The sequence below is a fragment of the Saccopteryx leptura genome, chromosome 4 (assembly GCF_036850995.1).
Source record: "Saccopteryx leptura isolate mSacLep1 chromosome 4, mSacLep1_pri_phased_curated, whole genome shotgun sequence".
Classification (NCBI taxonomy): Eukaryota; Metazoa; Chordata; class Mammalia; order Chiroptera; family Emballonuridae; genus Saccopteryx; species Saccopteryx leptura.
In genome coordinates this window covers 199269947-199295291 of record NC_089506.1, presented here as the reverse complement: position 1 = coordinate 199295291, position 25345 = coordinate 199269947, and the positions used below count along the sequence as shown (strand labels likewise).

General features: G+C 37.7%; 1 protein-coding gene across 6 annotated transcripts in view; it reads right to left on the bottom strand.

The window, feature by feature from the left end:
• SMG1 (SMG1 nonsense mediated mRNA decay associated PI3K related kinase) overlaps window positions 1-25345 on the bottom strand; it is a 121754-nt gene that overhangs the window by 46923 nt on the left and 49486 nt on the right. For all 6 annotated transcript variants that reach the window (XR_010751158.1, XM_066382538.1, XM_066382537.1 and 3 more), the window contains 21 exons: window positions 24840-24965; window positions 24410-24482; window positions 22605-22702; window positions 20744-20917; window positions 18815-19039; window positions 16850-16951; window positions 15933-16202; window positions 14288-14418; window positions 13967-14128; window positions 12759-12877; window positions 12247-12334; window positions 12056-12157; window positions 11325-11465; window positions 10572-10771; window positions 9992-10188; window positions 9675-9836; window positions 7276-7430; window positions 5209-5351; window positions 4797-4998; window positions 1319-1428; window positions 335-482 (listed from right to left, as the gene is read on the bottom strand). Coding sequence is in view for 5 of the 6 variants with exons in the window: in XM_066382538.1 (XP_066238635.1) it covers window positions 335-482; window positions 1319-1428; window positions 4797-4998; window positions 5209-5351; window positions 7276-7430; window positions 9675-9836; window positions 9992-10188; window positions 10572-10771; window positions 11325-11465; window positions 12056-12157; window positions 12247-12334; window positions 12759-12877; window positions 13967-14128; window positions 14288-14418; window positions 15933-16202; window positions 16850-16951; window positions 18815-19039; window positions 20744-20917; window positions 22605-22702; window positions 24410-24482; window positions 24840-24965 (3128 nt within the window). In the remaining variant the exon portion in view is untranslated. The remainder of the gene's footprint in view (window positions 1-334; window positions 483-1318; window positions 1429-4796; window positions 4999-5208; window positions 5352-7275; window positions 7431-9674; window positions 9837-9991; window positions 10189-10571; window positions 10772-11324; window positions 11466-12055; window positions 12158-12246; window positions 12335-12758; window positions 12878-13966; window positions 14129-14287; window positions 14419-15932; window positions 16203-16849; window positions 16952-18814; window positions 19040-20743; window positions 20918-22604; window positions 22703-24409; window positions 24483-24839; window positions 24966-25345) is intronic.

Genomic DNA, 25345 nt, shown 5'->3' with positions numbered 1-25345 from the left:
ATGAGATTTCTCAACTTGTAACCCTGAAGAGTATAAAGCACTTTGATAAGAGGATTCCATATTGACATCTAAAGCGAAGGAAGGAAGAGGAGCATGCTTGCTCTTTAGTAACATGATATAAGCAAGTCAGGGCATTGGCTTTGGGGAATTTTTATATTTTATTTACTTTCAACCTCAGCCTACACTGGCAAGTGGCAGTCACATATTATTTTACAACTTCTACAACTAAAATGAAGCTATCACGACTAGCACTAACTGCCTCACCCCCACCAAAGCACACACATTTGTCATAAGGTATACATGATTCACATTCACCTCCTTAGGATTCACTTACTCAGTGATAGACTGCCACTTCTGATCTTGTTCCAGATGGTTTAAAGCAGTTGCCAAACAAACAGAGCTTCTCAATAACTGAACTTCAATGGATTTCTGAAGTTCCCTTGGATCTGGACTTAACATGTTAGGAAGCAGTTTTTTCATATCTACAGAGATTAAATAGATTCCATTAAGTTAATTTGCCTTTAATGTAAAAGTGATAAGATATTTTGACAGTGTTAAAAAATAATCACCAATATACGTCTCCTTTCATAGTAGTTTCAGCTAAACACTGTAATTATTTCTGATACCTATATAAAAATTATACTTTATATAACATTATACTTCAGACCTCCCCCAAATCAGTTAATTTCAAGGCTCAAAAATCAGCCATCTATTTATAGGGGCTAATCTAGACCTACTTTGGCAAATCTTACTGAATCTAGCCAATCAATGCTACCACACAGATTACTAAATACTAACTTCAGTATAACATAAAAAATGTTTCAGTTGTGATACTAAATGAGCCTGACCAGGTGGTGGTACAGAGGATAGAGCGTTGGACTGGAATACGGAGGACCCAGGTTCAAAACCCTGAGGCAGCTTGAGCCCAAGGTCACTGGCTTGAGCAAGGGGTCACTCGGTCTGCTGTAGCCCCCCCCGCCCCCCGCCATCAAGGCACATATGAAAAAGCAATCAATGAACTAAGGTGCTGCAACGAAGAACTGATGTTTCTCATCTCTCTCCCCTTCCTGTCTGTCTGTCCCTATCTATCCCTCTATCACAAAAAGAAAACAAAACTTAACGAAGCACAGCTAAGATGCCAAGCACAAAAAAAAAATTTAGCTTAAACACCACTTGTACTTTTTCAAGCAAAATGGCTAAATTTCAAAGTAGTGTAGCTTTTAGTTTAATTTTGAAGTTTTTCATTTTGCCAAATAAGCCAAACATTTTGAGCAACTTGACCATAAAAATACTTAAATTAAAAAATTATCTCAAATACCTATTTTTTCTTTTGATCCTCCAGCAAGTAGGTTGATATTTTCTCCTGGTAACAATTCTAATTGCTCAGTACATTCAACAAATTCTCCGGACTCAAAACTGCTTAGTGATCTGTAATTAAATATTAGTTAGCTTGTATTAAACCCTATTCAAACCAGAACAAATTCTAGAAAAAGATAGCACAATCACACAGCATCCTTTCGATGAAGTTCTCACTATAAAAGCGACTATTTTATTTTTATTTTGAAGATGTCACTATCATCTTAATAAGCACTAAAATTGGAATGAAACCAAAAAGTTATAGCTTTAGGCATTAAGTTCAGCATACTTACCCCTTCATGTCTCCTTCCTCTTTTTGCAGCCTTTTTTCCTTGGGGCACCTCCAACAAACTGACAACAGACTTTCTCAAGAAAACTTCAACATCTATAGCTTTCCCCAACCTACCATCAAACTACCTACATGGCCTTGGCTATCACCTAAAGCCTAAGACCCTGTCGGTCTCCTATGCTGCTACTATATCTCAATATTATATCCTAGTCCTGCCTTCATTCACTGCTAACTCCCACCCTCTTTCTCTACCTTTTCCACTGTTTCAGGGAACCTGTTTCTCTTTTCAAAAAATTTTTCCTTTCCATCTCATGTTACCTGAAAATGATAACACCTCTGAAACTCCCTCCAATAATGCTGGAGCATCAATGCCAATACGAGAGGCCTCATCCTCCTAGCTCTCACTGCTACTTTCAGATTCCTGACCCTATTCCCATTCCTATTATAGCTGCTCTACAACCAAGATTACAACTCCCATCTTTTCCTGTACCCCTCACTGCGTCACCTCCCTTACATCTGCCAGAAACCAGCACTATAACCAGACATCACTTGATTGTACCTGCTTCTACCTTAATAAGCCCCATGCCTGGCTCACTGCAACCACCAGCCTCTCAGATGACCTGTACGGCTAATGAACTGTTGCAGTTTAGACCAAAACACAAAACAACCCTTTCTGCCACTCTGGGATCTAAGTCTTTGTCTTCTTCAGTGGCAGGTTCCCTCTATGCCCACTGTATTCTACAATGGCCTCACACTTTCAGCTAATGACTGATTCACTCCTCAGGAAAGGAAAAAAAAAAGGAGCAAAAACCACAGGCTTCAATTGTCTCTACCCTTATCCCTACCCACCATCCACTTCCAAAACGAGCTCTAACTTTAACTGCCTTTTTTTTTTTTTTTTTTTTCCTGAAGCTGGAAACAGGGAGAGACAGTCAGACAGACTCCTGCATGCGCCCAACCGGGATCCACCCGGCACGCCCACCAGGGGGCGATGCTCTGCCCATCCTGGGTGTCGCCATGTTGCGACCAGAGCCACTCTAGCGCCTGAGGCAGAGGCCAAGGAGCCATCCCCAGCGCCCGGGCCATCTTTGCTCCAATGGAGCCTTGGCTGCGGGAGGGGAAGAGAGAGACAGAGAGGAAGGCGCGGCGGAGGGGTGGAGAAGCAAATGGGCGCTTCTCCTGTGTGCCCTGGCCAGGAATCGAACCCGGGTCCTCCGCACGCTAGGCCAACGCTCTACCGCTGAGCCAACCAGCCAGGGCTTAACTGCCTTTTTTGAGGCACATAGAAAGTGGGGTCCTCCCCTTTTGTCTAAAACAACAATTAATCTTACTAATATTTAAAATAAACACAATATTCTCCTTCAGCCACAACTTCCTCTGTTGACTTCAAGAAAAACTCACTACTCAATTAACCTAACTAAAGCTTTTGTTTTCAAATTTCTCCACCGTCCAGCAATATTCAACCTGGCTGCTTCTCCTCTCTCTACACAGCTCTTCGGCTTGCAGTCTGGAGCTCTGATAGGGCTGACTACCACCATCTAGCTCTCCTACCTCTTTGTCATGTCCTTTTCCAATGTCCTTGTGCTTTCTTCAATGGCTCCTTCTCCATCCTTTAACCAATGCGCAAAAGGATTCTGACCTTGGCCCTCCTTCCTTTTCACTCACTCTTTTCCACAGCCTCATCAGTGGTTGGTGGTTTACAAAGGCTCCAGAGTACAGAGTCAGGCCTTTAATTGCTACCTATATACTAATTATCCCTAAATATTTTTCCAGTTTAGACTTTCCTCCTTAGTTCCCAATTCAGTTCTTAACTACATACTAAACAATCTCGTCTGCATGTTTCACAAGCACCTTAAACATGACTCATCGTTTGTTATGTGTTTCTATTTCAGTTAATAGTATGCTTTCTCCTCCCTCTACCTCTGCCCTCACAAATTAAAGGTCTACATGCTTCCACTGTTGCCCCCTAGACCTCCAGTTTCTCTACAACATAGCAGAGTGAACCACTAAGGCAGATCATGACATACCCCTCCTATTAAAATTCCACCAGATTTTTCTATCTTATTAGGGGGTCAAAGTCCTTTCCACACTTAATTCTTTTTATTACTTGTTTTTACTTGTGTTTGTTAATCTTTCGTAAATGTATTTATAGCTCATTTATTTCAATGTTTAATATTAGAAGTGTTTGGGGTCTTTATTGAGAAGTTTGATGTTTAATTCTTGTTTAAATCAATTAGCCTATGATAAAATTAGTTTCATCATATGTTGTTTCACTTAAAAGTCAGTGTCCAAGAACTTATCAATGACGTTAAGTGTGAGTTTACTGTATATTCGAATCTAATTTAGAAATAACACGATGAAATGTGATCCTTTCTAAAGCAGTGACAAACTTATCTTTATAACAGCTTGCCCCATTCAAGTTTCACGTTCCATGGTTTCAATTATCCACGGTTAACAGTGGTCCAAAAATGTTAAATGGAAAACTTCAGAACAATTCAAAGTTTTAAATCATGCACTGTTCTGAGCAGCATGATGAAATGTCACACCATCACACCTACGATGAGAATCATCCCTTTGTCCAGATATTCATGTTGTACACACTACTTGCCCATGTATACTTAGTAGCTATCTTTATTATCAATAGATTATCAGACTGGTTATGAGAGTCACACCACATTCACATAATTTTTATTACAGTATTTTAATTGTCCTATTTTATTATTAGTTATTGTTTATCCCTTACTGTGCCTTATCGTGGCTATGTATCTATAAGAAAAACAGGATATACAGGGTTTGGTACTATTTGCAGTTTTCAGGCATCCACTGGGGGTCTTGAAACATACTCCATACGGATAAAGGGGGGACCACTGCATAATCATTTTTATTTTAGAATAGGCTCTAGAATCATACCAAATCACTGCTTTCATGATTAACATCTCAGTTTTTACATAGCACAACTACCCTCCCCATATCTAATGTTGGTTTCTCACTACAGTCATTTTTAGAATGCAGTTATGATTAGAACTACAATATCTTGCAATAGTAGATATGACCAATTTCAGCATTCTTCTGCCACAGAAGCCTTTAAAGTTACTTAAGTATTATTTAATGCGGTTAAGTATCATAATTTATAACTGAAAAGAATTCTTACTTTATGTAGTTGAAATCAGCTTTCAGGTTGAGAGAAGTACTGCTGGTGCTCTTCTTCAAGTCATGGATGGCATTCTGCCATTCCTGGACAGCAGCCCAATCAGCAATTGAAATGTAGCACTCACATGCTTTATTTCCCAAATAATTTATAACTTCAGGAGAAGAGTCAGTTGGTTTGGACAACACAGTTTTTCTGGAGTCTCCTGAGTCAAAAGGATTTTATAAAAGTGTGTGTGTGTATATGAGAGAGAGAGAGATCTCCAGAGCAGTAATAAATATTTCAAAGAGTATAGAAATGTAAAAATATACAGCAAGACCATCAGTAAAAACCATCTGACTCCTACTTCATTTTTAGAGAAGAAGGAAGAAAGGACAAGGTAGAGACAGGGAGAGGGGAAGAACTAAATGCTCACCATTCAGAGAATGTTTGGGACTGGCACTATTTCGCCCAGCATTGGCCAACGTAAGAACAGATTTGTCGAAGCCAGAGATGCAGCAATCAACACCTGTCATAGCACACAGATGCTCCTGGTACTCCAAAGAGGCCTTTTCAAACCTTCAAAGCAAATTGTGACAGTCTTATTTTAAAATTATCCACAAATTCAACTCCATAAAAACAGAAAAAAAATGAATCACTCGATAAACTGAGCTAGACAATTAATAGTGTGAAGTTGGACATGCACAAAATCAGATCTCTTCCTCATAACAAATAAAAATAAATTACATTGTTAAATGCTGGAAAAATAAATACAGCAAAATATAACAAAAAATATTGGAATAAAGATTTCATCCTAATGTATGTATGTAAAGGCAAGTAGAATACAAGAAAAGAATCCACAAAGTAAAAGATCTACTGGCAAAATACTTTGAAAATTCTAAGTATTTAAAAAAAAAAAACACAACAAAAAACCATGAACATTAAAAACAAATTACAGGCCCTGGCCGGTTGGCTCAGTGGTAGAGCGTCGGGCTGGCGAGCAGAAGTCCCGGGTTCGATTCCCGGCCAGGGCACACAGGAGAAGCGCCCATCTGCTTCTCCACCCCTCCCCCTTCCTTCCTCTCTGTCTCTCTCTTCCCCTCCCGCAGCCAAGGCTCCATTGGAGCAAAGATGGCCCAGGCGCTGCAGATGGCTCTTTGGCCTCTGCCCCAGGCGCTAGAGTGGCTCTGGTCGCAACAGAGTGATGCCCCGGAGGGGCAGAGCATTGCCCCCTGGTGGGCGTGCCGGGTGGATCCCAGTCGGGCGCATACGGGAGTCTGTCTGACTGTCTCTCCCCATTTCCAGCTTCAGAAAAATACAAAAAAAAAAAAAAAATTACAAATCAAGAAATTAAATAGCATTAACAATCCTGGTGCATATTAAAATTTCACAGCTTAATAAAGGAAAAAAAACAAGAGGCCATGAAGACAATCTGTGTTTTTAAAAATCACAAATGGTTAATATAATACATGGGGAATGTTCCACTATTATGCATTAATAAAGCAATGTAAAATAAAACAAATACTTTCACTGATGATGATGGTAGGGTTCTTGTTTCTCAGTGACTCTCAGTATTCACAAAGATGAAGAAAGAGGGGTTACTCTATTGTTAGGAATTAAAATTGGAACCATCTTTTCTGTAGAGTAACTCAGCAATAGTATGTATTACAAGCCACAGGATCTATAGTCTTTTTTCTAATAAATCAGCTTGTACAAATGAATTCAAAGAAAATAATCACAAATATGAGCAAAAAGCTAAGTGCCATGGTGCATTAAGATTAGTAAAAAAGAAAACATCAGAAACAACCATATTGCCCAACAATAGGTATATTAAATTTGGGTACATTCACAAATACAACTGTGCCAGTTAAAAATCACGTTGTAGAATATTTAACACAGCAAAATATTTCTAAAAATATTGCTCAGTGGAAAAAGCAAAACCACATGGCCAGCAGAAACACTGCTATTTCTATGAAAAGGGTGGAGAAAACTATATGAAAAGAAAAAAGAACTAAAGGCATATAGACCAAAACTAGAGTTACCATCAGGAGATGGAATTATAAGCAGGATTATTTTTTCTACATTTTACAGATTAAAGTTACATCAATGTACACAGACTATTATGATGCTCATTTACCTAGAGGAATCAAGTGAGTCTGAAATGTTGTGTACAAAGCTAATGAGCAATTACTCTAGCCATTTGGGTAATTTGTACCAGACTTATGTGAAAGGTTATAAATTAAGGATGAAGTTCAAAAGTATTTATAAAACAAATAACTGCCAGATCTTGTTTTAAAGATTTCCAATTAATTCATAAATAAGAAAGCTACTTTTGCCACTAAAGAACAGACTGAACATGTGTCCTAGTGAAATGATTTATAGAAAGCTCCACTTGCTAAAAGTGAATAAAGTCATTTTAGGATTTAACTACAATGTTAGTCAATAATACAAATAATTTAAACATAAAGAAATCCTATCATTTATTTCCTTTCTTCAAACTTACCTCCCTTCAGCCTGTTGGGCCACTGAGTTAATCCAGAGAAGATTTTTTCCAACAATGGAAGATGACCAGACAGCAATCCCCTGTATAGCTTCAGGACAGTGAAGTTCACACAGTGCTTCTACCACCATCATGATAGTTACTTCCAATTCATTCCCCTGAAAATGGCACTCAGAAAAATTAACCTCAGACATCCATATAATTAAATTTTAAATCTCAGCCCTGGTCGGATAGCTCAGTGGTAGAGCATCGGCCTGGTGTGCAGGAATCCCGGGTTCGATTCCCAGCCAGGGCACACAGGAGAAGTGCCTATCTGCTTCTCCACCCCTCCCCATCTCCTTCCTCTCTGTCTCTCTCTTCCTTTCCCGCAACCAAGGCTCCATTGGAGCAAAGCTGGCCCCGGGCGCTGAGGATGGCTCTATGGCCTCTGCCTTTGGCGCTAGAACGCCTCTGGTTGCAACAGAGCAACTCCCCATATGGGCAGAGCATCGCCCCCTGGTGGGCATGCCGGGTGGATCCCGGTCGACGCATGTGGGAGTCTGTCTGACTGCCTCCCCGTTTCCAACTTCAGAAAAAATACAAAAAAAAAAAAAGTAAAAGTATTCTAAGCTAAATAATGTCATTATTGTAAAAATAATTTGACTTTTTTTTTGTGACAGAGTCAGAGAGAGGGACAGATAGGGACAGACAGACAGGAAGGAAGAGATGAGAAGCATCAATTCTTTGTTGTGGCTCTTTAGTTGTTCATTGATTGCTTTCTCATAACGGCCTTGACAGGCTGGGGGTGAAAGGGGGGGCTACAGCAGAGTGAGTGACCCCTTGCTTGAGCCAGTGACCATAGGGTCATGTCTATGATCCCATACTCAAGCCAGCAACCACACATTCAAGCTGGTGAGCCCCTGCTCAAGCTGAATGAGCCTGAGCTCAAGCCAGTGACCTCAAGGTTTCAAACCTGGGTCCTCCGCGTCCCAGTCCAATGCTCTATCCACTGTGCCACCGCCTAGTCTACTTTTAATTTTTTAATTAACTTTTCCATTGATTTGAGAGAAAGGGAAGAGAGAGCTATAGGGAGGGGGGAGATATAGGGAGAGGGAACAGGAAAGAGAGGGGGGAGGGAAAGGGAGAGGAGGGAGGGAGGGAGAGAGGGAAGGGGGGAGGGAAAGAAAGAAGCATCAACTTGTTTCACTCAGTTGTTCCATTTAGCTGTATATTCATTGGCTGTTTCTCACACATGCCTTGACTGGGGACTGGACCTGTGACCTCTGATGCATCAGGGTCACTTTATCCATGGAGCCATCTGGCCTGGGCCTAGTTTAGAATTCTTAAAATGCAATGTATAATGTAGCTACTAAAGATAACTGACAGAACTTTAATAGCACATGTGTGTTCGTCTTTACAAAAAAAAAAAAGTTCCCCAACATTTAAACTGGCATCTTTTTTAAAAATTACATTTATTGATTTTAGCCAGAGAGGAAGGGAGAGAGAGAGTCAGGAACATCAATCCATTCCTGTATGTGCGTTAACCAGGGATCAAACCAGCAACCTCTGCATTTTGGGCCAATTCTCCAACCAACGAAGCTATCTGTCCAGGGCTAAACTGGCATCTTCAGGAGAAACATATGAACTAAATATAAAACAAAAGTAAATATAAATAAATATGAATTGGCTCTGGCCAGTTAGCTCTGTGGATAGTGTCAGCCTGGCATATGGATATCCTGGATTCAATTCTGATTAGGGCACACAGGTAAATGACCATTATTTCTCTTCTTTTTTTCTCATTCCCTCAGCCAGTGGCTCAACTGGTTCGAGCATTGGCCTGGGCACTGAGGACAGCTCGGTTGGTCTGAGCATCAGTCTCAGATAGGTGTTGCCAGGGGAATCCTGGTCAGGGCACATGCGGGTGTCTGTTACTATCTCCCCATCTCTCACTTAAAGGAAGGAAAAAAACAAACATAAATTAAAATAATTAACTTTATGTTTCTCTGAATATTGCCTAACATTACCTTAATTAGCAAACATTTGCTATTTTTGTATCCCACTTAGAAGCCTGAACTTTCTCCATATTACATTATTATACATACATTATAATTTATATATACTTCACTATGCATTTTACAACTATCCTTATAAATTATAAAAATTATTTCTTCTATAGACAAATTTCTTAGACTTACCTTTAATGTTCCAATCTTAAGTATAAGTAATACATATTTCAATGTTTTAAGTATAAAATATTGAATAGGTAACTTTGCAAGTCATTGCTTTTATAAAATATTAGATCAAAAGCTTTGAAAATTAAAAATTTCAATTATTTTATCTATAGATTAAAAAATAAAAAGGGAATTAAACCCATGTTTTTCTAAGCAACAGGTTTAAAATTATCTCCAAACACGCCACTTTACCTGAGATAAATTTGTCTTCATTTCTGCAAGCAAGTCAAAGCCATGTCTCACTGTCACAGCAGGCTGGCCTGCCAACAATCCAACCCTCATGATGGAGAGTCGGATCCGAGTCAACCAGTCTTGACAAGTTTGGCGATTGGTATAGAAAAAAGTTCTAATGACCTTTAGAATAAAGAGAAAGTTTGTTCAAATTATAGGTGTGGGTGTCTCAAATAAACATACAACAAATATACAAGTCTACTGTGATGTCGGCTCCGCATACACCACCAGGTTTGACCATGAAACTGCTACAGAGGAATGAGCCCAGTGAAACCAACCTTGGGAGGGGACGTTAACGCATTAGCGCATCCCTCATATGCATTATACATTAATTTTTCCAGATTTTCCAGATACTGCAGAAGAAGAACAAGTCTAAGCTGGTTGCTACTGTGGCCTTCATCATTATCTGCAGTTGTCCACTGACTAACATCTTGATCAGGGTTTAATGTATGAGCTGCAAGACTTCTAATGATACCTAAAAGCAAAAGACAACATTCCAAATTTAAAAGAAATCTTTAAAAATTGTAGAAGTAACTGGAGGTAGTTTCACAAATTCACATTTATCAGTTTCCTCTGTATAAGCACCACTTAAAAACAAAACTGAACATAAAATATTTTTCATTTTAAGGAAATGTTTTATACATACAAATCCCTTAAATTTTTAAACAAAAACAGACAACCATACTGTTGCCAACACAATTATTCAATGAAAGCTTATTCTAACAAGCACAACTAAAAGATTAACTGATAAAGTAATGAACAGAGAAGTACTCTCAAATTTTTAACAAAGACAAATTTCTTAACGTAAGGCTGAAAATTTTTGTATAGCAATATTTGAAAAACACTACATTTGATTACCTTCAATTGTCTGGAAAGTATCTTGAGCTCTGCCCAGTGGGGTTCTCAACTTAGAAAGAACCGTGAACTGTGCTGCTTCCCAAATAGCCCACTGCCAAAGGACAGCATCTGTCTTTAGGAGATTGCGGGGAATTGTTGATTGATCACGCTTATCCAGTCTCTGGCAGCTATAGAACAATCTTTCTAACCAATTGTCCTTCCTGGGAAAAGCAGTTTGATATTTAACAAACAATGACAATTTCACTTTAACAAATTTTTAAAAACTGCAAGGGGAATGGGAGTAGGGAACAATAATTTTTCCTACTCCAAAAAGGCAAAACTTATAAATTTGGGGAGCATTTTACCCCCACCTCTCATTTTGGGGTCTGCTAGAGTTAAACCAGAATAGGGGTATGGTATGGATGGATGATTAGGATAAATGGCTGAGGACAATATGAGTATCAGAAGAAAGCATTCACTCCAATTAAGCATGTCTAGAATGTCTATGGCCCCAGGCCCTTCTTCAAAGCACTGATAACATCCTCAGATCAGTTAACTGTCAACCACATTACAACACTCCATCACTCAACTAACTCAAAGGCCATTTTTCTCTCTTCAGATGCTATCTTCAAAGCAATGGTTCCTACTACTAAAATAACTCATTTAAGAAGAATATTACTTTCTACCCTACCACTCAAAGTAGGTGTAGGGCCAAGATATTCAAGTATATTGTATATTACTTTTCCCAATTAATTAGTCAAAGAAATGTCTTACCCTGTTCTATGAGAGTTCCCATATAAAATAAAACTAATAACATCAGAGAAATCTTGCGGGTGGAATGTGTTACTTGGTGCTTTACTCATATGACTTCTCAATGCTAAAGAAATTTCTTGAATTTCGCTGTGATTGTTATTGCTGTAGACAGAAAATAAAGCCGTTGTCATGCAAAATGTTTTTGTTAAAACAAAATGTTTCTTCCTATAAAAATGGGCCATTTCCTTGCTATTGAAATTTGGAAGTAAAAAATAAAATTGACCTGGGGCAGGTAGCTCAACTGGTTACTGTGTCATCCTGATAGGCCAAGGATGTGGGTTCGATCCCCAATCAGGGCACATACAAGAATCAACCAATGAATGGCTAAATAAGTGGAACAACAAATTGATGTTTCTCTCTCTCAAAATCAATCAATAAATAAAACAAAACTGAGGTTTAAAACCAGAATGTTCTTAGAACTTTGAAATTTCAACTTCTTAAAGCTCCCAAATTAATCAAAACAGTAAATAATCAAAGTTTAGTTTTTCAAATAACTGAACTACTAAGAAAAACATTTTGGCACTAAATGAATTATTCTATACTAGTTATCATGAGCTTATTTCTCTTCAATTGCTAAGAAACATCATACAAGATGGGACTTAATTCACTTAACAAGTGATCTGTCTTTTCCTAAACTAGACTAGGCAGTAAAAACACAGTGCAATGTCTTTGCCCCAACATAACTGTTATACCTCAGGACAACGTCTAAAGGAATTGACTTCAACAGCTTTCCAAATGCTTGTCGAATACGTGTCCCACTGTGGACCAGTTGAACACGGCAAACGTCAACACACCTATGAAAAAATGAAATAGATAACACAGATGTGATAATATTTCCAAGTTATTAGAACGAGGGTCAAAAGATAAGAACTTTAGTCCATACCTCTGTAAAAGATCATCTGGCAAGGAAGAGGACAATGCATGTAGACTGCTGCATGCTTGCAGACAGATATTCACATCTTCGACAAGAGCTATTAAAAATTAAGATAGTTATTTTCAGCTTGCCAAAAGAATTTATACACCAGTATGCTAATTTCCTGACATTCAACAGTGAGCACCTACTATGGAGCGGGCTCTGCCATGTCTGGACTCTCACTGGTACTAACATCTGGAAAAAGAGTAGGTTCAACAAAATCCACTTCAAAGTGACTAGTCTTTTTCAGAAGAAATTTTAGAAGTACATGAATAATATGACAGTCACATAAACTTTAAAATGTGACACTTAGAATTCCTATTTTTAATATATTACGAATGAAAATAGAACTGACAGATTATGCATCTCATTAAAATGGTGATTATACATTTTGCGGCATGAAAGTAGTAACTATCTTTCTCCCATTACCAAAGATACCCCTTTTTAAGCATTAACAAAATTAAACAATCACATAAACTTACTGTTGGCTAAAAGGCCTTTGCAAAATTTATGGAAAGATGGAAGAGAGAATAAAGGTGCATATGTTTCAGACTTTTTCATTAAAACAGCCACTTCCAAAGCCCAAGTCATTAACAGTTTCCTGAAACACAAAATATACAATTTTACATTAAAAAAGAAAATCAATTTTAAAAATCTCTTCTTCTTATATTAGTTTTCTTTTTCTTCTTAAAAAGATATCAAGCAGTAAGAAACAAAAATTGAAACTACAGATAGCCTTTTGTCAAAACATGTATGCGTTGGCCCTGGCCAGATAGCTCAGTGATAAGAGTGTCAGCGTGGCGTGTGGATGTCCTGGGTTCAATTCCCAGTCAGGGCACACAGGAGAAGCACCCATCTGTTTCTCCAACCCTTCCCCTCTCGTTTCTCTCTCTCTCTCTCTCTCTTCTTCTCCTGCAGCCATGGCTCAATTGGAGCAAGTTGGCCAGATGCTGAGGATGGCTCCACGGCCTATGCCTCAGCTGATAAGAGCTCGGTTGCTGAGCAATGGAGCTATGCCCCAGATGGGCAGAGCATCACCCCCTAGTGGGCTTGCTGAGTGGATTCCAGTCAGGAGCACATGCGGGAGTCTGTCTCTCTGCCTCCTCTCCTCTCACTAAATAAAAAAGAACAAAAACATGTATGCCTTGTAAAAATCTATATAAATATATTCTTCCACAAAACATAGGGAGGGTCCTTATAATTCTTTTGAAAAAAAGAAATCCTAGATTAAACAATATAACCAATTTCTTTCTTTTTTTGAGAGGCAGGGAAAAAGACAGTAACATTGAGCTGCTCCTGTATGTGCCTTGACCAGTAACCTCTGCAATCTGGGACAAGGCTCCAACCAAACAAGTTATCTGGCCAGGGCTTAATATTATTATTTTTTAAAATATTGACTGATTTTTAGAGAGACAGGGAGAGTAAAGGAGAGAGAGAGAGAGAGGAGAGGAAGGGAAGAGTTCATTGGTTACTTCTTGTGTGTACTCTGACCAAGAATCAAACATGCAAACTTGTCCTTTCAGGATGACACTCTTTACCAACTGAGCTAACGGGCTAGGGCCAATAAAACCAAATTTTAAAAGTAGTTCATAATGAAGAAGTTCTTCTTTCCCAACTCAAAAATCTTCATTTCTTACTCTCAACTCATGAAGTCAAATTAATAGAAGTTAGAAGTGTATTACTCAGTTACCTTGTGTCCTGGTTAAGATTATCTTTCTTCAGCAATATTCCCAGGAGATTTAATATAATTGAGAAGTGTTTTTTTGTAGCTGTAGTTACAGTACTAATCACAGCTCCATCAAACAAAGACGGGGACGATGAGCTAAGACTACTAGATATAAAATGATCATGCCTGGAAGACAAAGTGCAAATCATCTTTTGATCTCTAATTAAAAAAAAAAGCAATCCGAAAGTTAAATCAATAAATATATTTTTAAAACCTGTATTTTAAAGGGTCCGTCGAGCCCTTTAACATAAAATTTTCTTAAGAAATATTTATAAAAAACTGTACCTGGTACAATGAGAATACAAAGTGTAAAGCACTGCATACTGAATGGCAGGGAAGTGAACAGCCAGGTCATTGTGCACAATCATCAGATTCTTACTCAGGAGTGCAAAGACAGTTGGAGACAGTGCCCACATCTGATGATGTACAAGAGAAAGTTAATGTTCAGTTCCTCCAATATGTGTATGAGCATACAAACACTTTATCCTTCAAAGTAAGTATGTCTAGATATATTATAAAATCAAAATGACACTTAAATTTTGAAACAACCTAGTATGCCAAACAAGGGGTAAGCAAACACTTTTGGTGAACACAAGAGTATCTCAGACTCTATGGGCCATATAACACCTCTATTGCAATGTCCAACTCCTCAACTCTGCCACTGTAATAAGAAAATAAATAGCCAGACAAAAGATGAGTGGCTGTGTTCCAACAGAACTTGCTTTACAAAAACAGGTGATGTTTGGTGATAATTGTATTATATGAATATGCTATGCATCATTAACCTGTATATTTTAAATGGGAATTGTATAGTATATAAATTATGCCTCAATAAAGATTTTTTTTTTAAGAGATAATAGGCAGTGGCCTGGATTTGGCTCATAGGCTGTAGTTTACTGATCCTTGGCCCAAACAAAGCCTTCTGTACCCTTTAGAGTAATACGTTGTATTTCCTCAATTTTCCATATATTGTAAATGGCAAAGTGCCCTGTCTAATGAGAAGAAAACACTCTGTCACTCTAAACCTTTTCCACCCTTCACTTTTTCTTTTAAATGCAAAAATATCCCATTCCACCTGACTGCTCCATCCCCAACTCCTCTCCTTGTTTTCAAAGTGCAGGACATCAAACTCCTCAAATTTGTATACAATGTGAATTCCTCAACAATCAAATTTTAGAGTGTAAAGAGAGGCAACCTTCAATGTAAGCCATAACTAGCAGTGAGGGAAGAATAGCTATAGAGGGATACAAGGCCATCATATCTAACAATATGGAAAGCATACAATCATAAACATCAAATCTTGATTTTTCCCTCTCTTCTCCCTGAAGAAGCATAATCTCTTAGTTATATGTCATCAATCTTTATTAGAAATTATGTTTTTCAATACTGCAAGTCCAGTAATAGAAAGAAATATACAAACTTTAGCAGTAAGTATAAATAAAAAACAGGTATCCAATTTCTTAAAGAAATCGTTATTCTTTCTCCAAAACTATCACTTATAAATGTTCGCAGAGAGGAGACAGTAAAAAAGTAAGGCCATATGTAAGCACTGGTTTCAGTAAAGGAGAAAAGTACCAGGGGCTGAAGGGGCTGTATACTAGAACTACACAGATTTGACTTGTGGAAAACAGTCACAAACATTTTCTGTAAGCTTGTGAAAGTAAATAGGAGATATTTTCTAAATAATAAAACAAATATTTAAAAAATCTTATCAAGGGTTGTCAAGGAAAGGAAGGAGAGTGTGCAAAACATAATTGCAAGAAAATATTCTTACCAATTTAAATTACTCAGACATGTCCTAAATGTGGTCATTTGTTCTACAGGGATTCTGTAGATTCACTGACATGACAGTAAATGAAATACATATAAATACGCAATGAGAAGAGGCTGCAGTGTAGATAAAACATAGTAATTACAAGTAAAGACTCACCCCAATTAGTGAGTTTTTGGCATTTCCAATTGTAGTGAGAGCACTGAGGTCAAAAATAATTACAAATTTTGCATTGTCTACATTGAATACATGATTCTTAAAAGCCTCATGTTTTATTTCAGAACAGGCATCAGGAAGTTGTAGACTATGTAGCAGGTTGTTTAGGGCACAAGTCATTTCTCCCAAAATTAATTTATAGGCAGTCTCCAAAACAGGAATATTCTTCAGGCTGAGCACTGCTTGATAAACAGCATGGGCTGCAGCAACAACCTTAAAAAGAATTCAGGAAAGTAGTAATTCAATGGAAAACAAATCTTCTACACTTACATAGAAAATAAATTACTATATATACATGTTGATAATACAAATGAATTTAAGATTGATAAATTCACTGTACAGAATACTAAAGGTCTTAATTTCTAAAACCCCAACCTTTTGGGAACATACACATATCAGTAAGCTTTTTAAAATCTATAAACCTTTTTATTACAAAGAAAGGAAACTCTAAATTAAAACTGGCTACATGAAATTTCTTAAAAGGAGATTATAAAACAACAGCCAGTGTCAAAACATATACAAACAGCATTTTATTAAGATTGGTTTCCCTACATCTGCTTGGAAAGTCTATACACTGGTTTAGACATGGAGTCAGTTGAAACACTAACACATCTTATTTATAACATACAATAGTTCTGAAAAAATTTAATGAAAATAAATCATGAAAATCTAAAAAGACTATTTGGCACTCATTCATCAAGGTACCTAGTAATCTACAAATATCAAGTTAAAACAATCATTGTAATCACTATATTCTAAATCAAATATTTATCATTTCATTTATGTAGTCTACTAAACAACATCAGCTAAATTCTTCAATGAACTAAGTTATCTAAAATAAGTATGAATGCATCACTTACCTCTTTTTCTTTATGATAACGCAAAAACAGTAGTTTAGATGATGGTATAAACAGTTTTTCTACAAATGATGATGGTAGTTTTGTATTTATCTGTTCAACAATCTAAGAGAATAAAATATAAAGAAATGAGTTATGAAGTCATAAAATGACATCAAGACAAAATGACTGCATGATTCCAACTATAACACTCTGGAAAAGAACTATGGAGACAGTAATAACTATCCAGTGGTTGCCAGGGGCTCAAGGGGAAGGTGGGAGATGAGTGGGTGGAACACATGGGATTTTTAGAGCAGTGAAACTATTCTGTATAATATTGTAATGGTAAAACACGTATGGCACTATATATTTGTCAAAACCCACAGAATGTACAGAGAGTGAATCCTAAACTATGAATTTTAGTTAATAATAATGTGTCGCCCTGGCCGGTTGGCTCAGCGGTAGAGAGTCGGCCTGGCGTGCAGGGAACCCGGGTTTGATTCCTGGCCAGGGCACATAGGAGAAGCGCCCATTTGCTTCTCCACCACCCACCTCCTTCCTCTCTGTCTCTCTCTTCCCCTCCCGTAGCCAAGGCTCCATTGGAGCAAAGATGGCCCGGGCTCTGGGGATGGCTCCTTGGCCTCTGCCCCAGGCGCTAGAGTGGCTCTGGTCGCGGCAGAGCGACGCCCCGGAGGGGCAGAGCATCGCCCCCTGGTGGGCAGAGCGTCCGGTGGATCCCGGTCAGGCACATGCGGGAGTCTGTCTGACTGTCTCTCCCCATTTCCAGCTTCAGAAAAATACAAAAAAAAAAAAAAAAAAAAATAATGTGTCAATTTGGCTCAATTATAATAAACACCACATTAAAGCAAGATGGTAATAACAGACAAAACTATTGGGAGAAAAGGGTATATGAAAATCTTATACTATTTGCTCAATTTTTCGATAAACCAAAAACTGCTCTGAAAAATAGTCAATTAATTAAAAAATATATATATACCTATATAAAAACCATACTTTAAGTTTAAACTTCAACACAGGCATTGTTTTACATTGGCAAGGGAAAGTTTAATACTGGTAGAAATGTTCAGAACATCATCTAGAATTTGCTTTAAAAATAACCCAGTGGGGGATGGAGGGGTAGCATGGAGGAGGGGGGAGTCAGAGGCTTAGATGAAACCAGATGGGCCATGTGTTTTTAATGACAGAAACTGTGTAAAGCATGCAGAAATTCACTATACTATTCTGTTTTTTAAATATGTTTTAAAATAGCCATAATAAAAGACTGAGGGGGAATATTTAGAGTTAAGAATTAAAAACCATAAAAGAAGTTTCATATGTGAAACAAAACATAACAGAGATTTTGTGTGTGTGTGTGTGTGTGTGTCAGAGACAGAGACAGAGAGAGAGAGAGAGAGAGAGACAGATAAGGACAGACAGGAAGGGAGAGAGATGAGAAGCAACAATTCTTTGTTGCGGCACCTTAGTCGTTCATTGATTGCTTTCTCATATGTGCCTTTGGGGAGGCAGGGCTACAGCAGAGCGAGTGACCCCTTGCTCAAGCCAGCAACCTTGGGCTCAAGCTGGTGACCTCAGGGTTTCAAACCTGGGTCTTCTGCATCCCAGTCTGACGCTCTATCCACTGCACCACCGCCTGGTCAGGCAACAGAGATTTTCAAAGTAGCTATTGAGTAACTTCTCATACAGTTATCAGGAGTATTACATAGTCTCATGTGAAAAATCATGATGTTTCAGCAAAACACACAAACATACACACACAAATGGGTACATCTACATTGAGATGAGCCATCAAACACTAAAAATAAACAGATATTAGGGCAAAAAGCAAAAGCAAACTAGATTATATAAATAAGATTAATGTGCTCAAAAAAGTCCAAAATAACCAAAGCCTTAATTTCTTCCATATCAATTTAAATTTAAGAGCCTGGATAAACCAGCACGTTAAAAAGCAACAAAAAAGAATTCACATACCAATGTGAGTAAATTCAAGACTGAGATGATATAATCTGTACCACAAGTCTGGCAATTCTCCAGTTGATCTAATCCATATGTAATGACCATGTCACAATGTATAGTCATGCTAGGATCCAAGCTGCCGAGCAAAACACCAACACACTCATTAGCAGCTGTCAATACAGCCTCAGAAAAAAACACTTGATTTGCAGCCGTCACACATCTCATTACTCTGTACAGAACCTGCAAATGGGGAAAACAAGCAGCTTTTTAAAAAAATTCACATGCTTCCAAAGGGCAATAATACGTTCTCTATTTAATGCATTTTCAACTGAAAACTAACAGCCTGCCCTGTCAATAGCCATTTAATATTCTAGTTCTCAGATGATGAATAGGGTGTCTTTAGTACAATACACAGAAGTTATCTTGCCTAAAAAATTCTAATGTACTATTGTGACAAGAAATGGAATATGCCATCCACTACTTCCATTCTACCCACTTACTTTGCACCCAACACCACCACTAAATAGCTGAAGATCAGAATCTTTATAATCATGAAATACACCATAATTTGCAACAGTAAAAGTATTAACATCATGGGAATAACCTGCCATGAGAATAACTTTTTGTAATCTATCACTTGGACTTTGGAAAAGTTTTTTAAAAACTAAACATTCAAGTCACCTTTAGCTTATAAAAGTTCCTAAGTTCAAAAGAAAGAAAAGAAAGTTTTCTCATTCACAGCATATGATAACTATATGGGGATTATAAAAATTATGTAATTTCCAACCAAAACTTCCACTGAACTATAATATCAATATTAATATACTAAATTTCTAGTAAAAACAGGGGAAAACAACACAACAAACTGACACAAAGATATCTTTTAAATATTTTGTAGTAGTCAACAACCACTACACACAGGTTTTAAAACCTAAATATAGGTTCAAAGGCCAAAAAGGCTTTCATAAAAGAATACATTTAATATATAATTATGCTGGGAAACTATTATGTTCCTTTCATTTTACATCTGAATAACTGCCTTTATTTCAACACTGACAGTCATCAAACTACCTTTGGAAGAGTAAAAAAGCAACAAAGATATCAAACCATTTTGATCGGGTTAATACTATCAATATGCTGGTTTTAATTATCTTCATGATCAAACATTTCTGCTCAAATACACAATTAATTTATAAAGCTATTACATACAAAATTGTCATATTTTATCCAGCAAATGTGATCAATGAAAGTAAATGCTCATAAAAGCTAAAGTTTTGTCCTAGCAGTAAAATGGAATCATTTGGATTAAATTTTTTTACTGTACCACACATTCCTCCCTTCTTACTCAAGCAGAGTGTAAGGATGGGGTTCACTTCTCATGTCTAGTATGCTGAGCCACTCACCAGGCTGTAATACAGTGCAGCTGATGCCGGGGGCTGCAGAAGTGTGGCAATCTTATCATTGATCTCAGATTACTAATCATTTTAAGTCCTTGTATCTTTGTATCCTTTGATGTCAGGCTAATAAATTGTTTCATCCTGTCATGCTCAGAGAAAATTACTTTTTGAGGCTTTCTCTATAATGTGTTATTTTTAGTATGTTTAAAAGCTAAAAGGAGACTCAATAATTTAAAAGCAAAATAATAATTATTAAAACAAAGTATTTAATATGTTTAAAAATAAGAATAAATGTATCTATAAAATATCTCCTAAGAGAAAAGTTAATGGACATTCTGAAATTCACAGTGGCCTTTTGTTTTATGAAGGGAAAGTAGGAAGTAGGATAGGATATAGAATTTCCAACTTCCCTGGCTATTTAAGAAAGCAGTCAGATACATACATGTTAAACAAAGGATTGGTAACAGTATACCAAGTAAACACAAGCATTTATAATACAGAACAATTTTATTTTTAAATAATATTTAGAACTCCTAAAGACACTTACATCTGTCACATATGCCTCAGTAATTGGAGGACCCCGAATTGGGCTGAAGCGTTCCCCAATGCTCCTCACCACAGTACTGAACACCCTGAGAAGAGCTGCCAGCTTTGGTAATGACACTGAAGGAGGAGGTACATCTTCATCCACTGACTCCCCAGAGGCCACATGGCTGAGGTCCTGTAAGTAAATTCACAGCATTCTTATTTAAGTAAAACACTTCAATTAACTTCATAATAGATGTTTACAAAGAGAGAGGTATTTTGGCCTATGAAAAGAGGAAACATGAATCTAAATGTAAAAGTAGATTTTACTTCTCTAATTTTAACAAAATAACCTCTGTATCAATTCAGATAGGTAATGGGAAAAAATTCGAGGAAATATACTATAGTTTTATATGAGTATAAATGGAGCCACAAATTTTTGCCATTCCTGAATTAGTCTTTGCTAAAAATATCATTCCAAATATTCGAGCTACTCGAATCAATAAGTACCCCACACCATTATGCACATAGACTGTGTGTGTGGAGGGTGTGTGGGTGTGTGTGTGTGTATAAGATCTGGTTCACAGTTTTATAATCTACTTGCAGAGATGATATACTCAAAAGAAAAAAATTAGCAAAAAAAAATGGGATAGTACCATATATTACTACCTGTAATTAAATGACCAAATAATGGAAGAGAATTAGATTTTATAAATACTGAGGGGAAGAGACTTCACAAACTAGAATGGGTGGCTTCAGAGAGGCAGACTAGCTTTAAAGGTGGAGTAGGAATGACATTCTAGGTGTGGGGGCAAAGAAACATATGGAAGCAAAATATTTCCTCACTTTTTTCTGAATGGGAGCAAGCAGATTGGTATAGTTAAAAGTAGTGAATTCTTATTGGCTAGAAGTAGCTAAGGTACAAAGAAAAGATGATGCTAAAGAATCACAGCAGATCTGAGTAGAGGGAAGAAATCCAGAAAGATTCAGACAGATAACTGCAGGTTTAAAGGATGGCAGTAGGGCCAGGAAAGACAAGAACCAGTTAGAGATTTCAGCTGCACCCTTAAAAGCTACAACATGTACTGAACTACCAAAAGAGTTGGCAGAAACCAAATCTTGTTCTCCAAAGTATGATTCAAGATCCCCCAATATGTAAGAGGAAAGTCTTCAGGGGCTTTTTACACAGTTAACAATTCACTTCCTTTTTTTTTTTTTAAGATTTTTTTTTTTTTTAATTCATTTTAGAGAGGAGAGAGAGAGAGAAGGGAGGAAGGAGCAGGAAGCATCAACTCCCATATGTGCCTTGACCAGGCAAGCCCAGGGTTTTGAACAGGTGACCTCAGCGTTCCGGGTCGACTACTTATCCACTGCGCCACCACAGGTCAGGCAACAATTCACTTTCTAAGACTCTTTTATGAACACTACAGAAAATGTCTTCAGAAAACTACCAGCTACCAAGATTATTAGGATTCGAAAAATTAGGCCTACAATTTTTCTTTCAGTCTTTCCAGTAATTCTGTTGGCAACTGTCTTGTAATTTCTGCTCAAATGTCAGGTGGTCTGAATTATTTTAAAATAAATCTAGCGCTGCCCTGGCCAGATAGCTCAGTTAAGAGCATCGTCCCAAAGCACACAGGTTGCTGGTTTGATCCCTGCCAGGGACAGACTGATGTTCCTGTGTCTCTCTCTCTCCCTTCCTTGCTCTAAAATATATAAAATAAACATTTAAAAAATTCTTTAAATAAGATATATATCTTGCAGTTTTAAGATTTTTGTTTTGGTTTATTTTTTTTCCTTTTTCTTGAATTTATGGGGTGACACTGGTTAATTTCTTTTTTAACTGAAATTTTAGGAAATAACTTAGCTTTCTCTATACTCACCTCAGCATATGCCTCCATGTCCTCTAGAAACTGACCAAGAAGAGTAGTAGAAAATGCAAGATCAGCTACCCAAAATGGCTCCAGACTCTGCAACCACCCTAGGAATCATATAAGAAATTTTCAAAGACAAGAAAAAAATTTAAATCTAAATAAAAAATATGTTTAAGACCCTTGTTTTAAAAGGCATTTGGTTTTTAGCCCTGGCTGGTTGGTTCAGCTATAGAGCGTCGGCCTTGGAGTGTGGAAGTCTCGGGTTCAATTTCCGGCCAGGGCACACAATTTCCATCTTCTCCACCCCTCCCCCTCTTCTTTCTCTCTCTCTCTCTCTTTCTCTCTCGACCCCTCCTGCAGTCAAGGCTCCATAGGAGCAAAGTTGGTCAGGGCACTGAGGATGGTTCCATGGCCTCCACCTCAGGTGCTAGAATGGCTCTGGTTGCAGAGAAGCAACGCCCCAGGTGGGCCAAGCATCACCCCCTGGTGGGCATGCCGGGTGGGATCCCGGTTGAGCACATGCAGGAGTCTGTCTGTCTGCTGCCCCCACTTCTCACTTTGGAAAAATTAAAAAAATTTAAAAAACCCAAAAAACAAAGGCATCTGGTATTTAAGTTGCCAACTCTTATAACATGACCTATGTCATAAAACTAGGGCTACTGTTAAACATGCTGACCATGATTAACCAGTGTCTTTTAAATGCTGCAAAAATAAATCTCCAGAAATTAAAATATATACCTCACATCCTTATTTTTAAACAGATTTAATAGTCATATTGTCACAATCTACCAATCACCAGCCTGGTTATCTATTCCAGGGCCACAGCCAACAACCAAAGGTGTGTACTCATCTCTCCAGTGGAAATAACACAGAACCAGTCTCATTTGCATATCTTTTTTCAGAAGTTTATTGCAATAAATAAAAGAAACTGTAATACTTGGAAATTGCAACGTCCAAGTGTGTCATAGTCATTTAACTAAAAAAAAAAATTTCCTATCGTTTATGACAATTTTCTAAATTAACCCATTTGTTTTTTAATTAAAAAAAAAAATCATAGGCCCTGGCCAGTTGGCTCAGCGGTAGAGCATCGGCCCAGACTGTGGAAGTCCCAGGTTTCATTCCCAGCCAGGGCACACAGAAGAAGCGTCCATCTGCTTCTCCACCCATACCCTCTCCTTTCTTCCTTTCCTCCTCCCCTCTCCTCCCCTCCCTTTCCTTTCCTTTCCTTCCTTTCTTTCTCTCTCTCTCTCCCCCTCCCACAGCCAAGGCTCCATTGGAGCAAAGTTGGCCCAGGCGCTGAGGATGGCTCTGTGGCCTCTGCCTCAGGTGCTAGAATGGCTCCGGTTGCTGTGGAGCAACACCCCCAAGGGGCAGAGCATCGCCCCCTGGTGGGCATGCTGGGTGGATCCTGGTTGGCCGCATGCGGGAGTCTGCCTGCCTGCCTCCCCTGCTTCTCACTTTGGAAAAATACAAAAAAAAAAAAAAAAAAAGTCAAATATTTAGGATATTCTAGTCTACATTTTAGGATATAAGCACTATAATACATCCTCATACCAGCACATGCCACCTTAGTTAAGTCCTTTCAATTTCTCACTGGAGCATTATAATCGGTACTTGGACTCGCCCTATCTACTACAATGTACAAAATTATCTTTTGAAAAGTTAAATTTAACAAGTAATATTTAATAACTTAACTATTCCTTTAAAACAACTATTTTTCTTATATTATCAAACAGTATTACCAGCTGGTCTTTAAGGGACCAGTGGCTCCTTCCCACAATATTTATAAAACTGGTATATGCTGAACCACTTACCAGATACCTGCTGTGTAAGCGAAGGTTTCTGAGTATGATCTATATGCCATCCAACTAATATATCAACCGTATCCTGGATAGAAATAAAGAAAAGGGTACTAAGTATTTTAAGGTCTTACTGCTATTCCACTTGTGGATGATTTCAGAGTAAGAGACCCTAGAAAGGGCATCTATATTCTACCTACTTCACAATACACAAAGTGAAAAGGGAGGAGGGCAGCCAGGAGAATAAAGGAATTTCATTTAGGACAATGATAAAATGATATCTTTTTCTTTACATATCTTAAGGCATTAGTGTCAGAAAATACATTATTGCTATACCACTCAATCCTAGACCCTCACTGATTATACTCAAAGGAGCAGAAGCTTTATTTCCCGAGTTCCTAGGTCCTCATACATGTAACCAATAAGAGAGAGTTGGGGGACTCACCCTAAAGTTTGTGCTGAAAATATGAGGGTAGCACCGAGCTACCAAAAGAATGCACTTAACACATTTGCAAAGTAATTCTGGTGTATCCACATTTTCAAGAATGGACTGCAGGCTGGTCATTACAAGCTAAAAAATAAAAATTAAAAACCATAAACATTCAACAAAACAGGAAGAAAACAAGCAAATTAGGTTCATTATTTAATAGCGACTATGTGTATCCAAATCTGATTATGATACGAAAGAAAGTTCTATAGTTTTAGCTCAAAAAAAGTTGAAAACATTTCATTTCACTAAGATATGATGAAAACAAATACTGTTTTCTGTTCTTTGATGTCTGTTAAAATTATTTTCAGTAACATCTATTTACTTTATTCCTAAGGCTCTCTTTAATACCATTGATTTGATTAAATTTCAAGTACAAAAACTAAGACGTGCTTAGGAACATTTTAGAAAATACCAAATACTTTCTAATTCAAAATACAGAGGAAATTTTGTACAGTTTATGC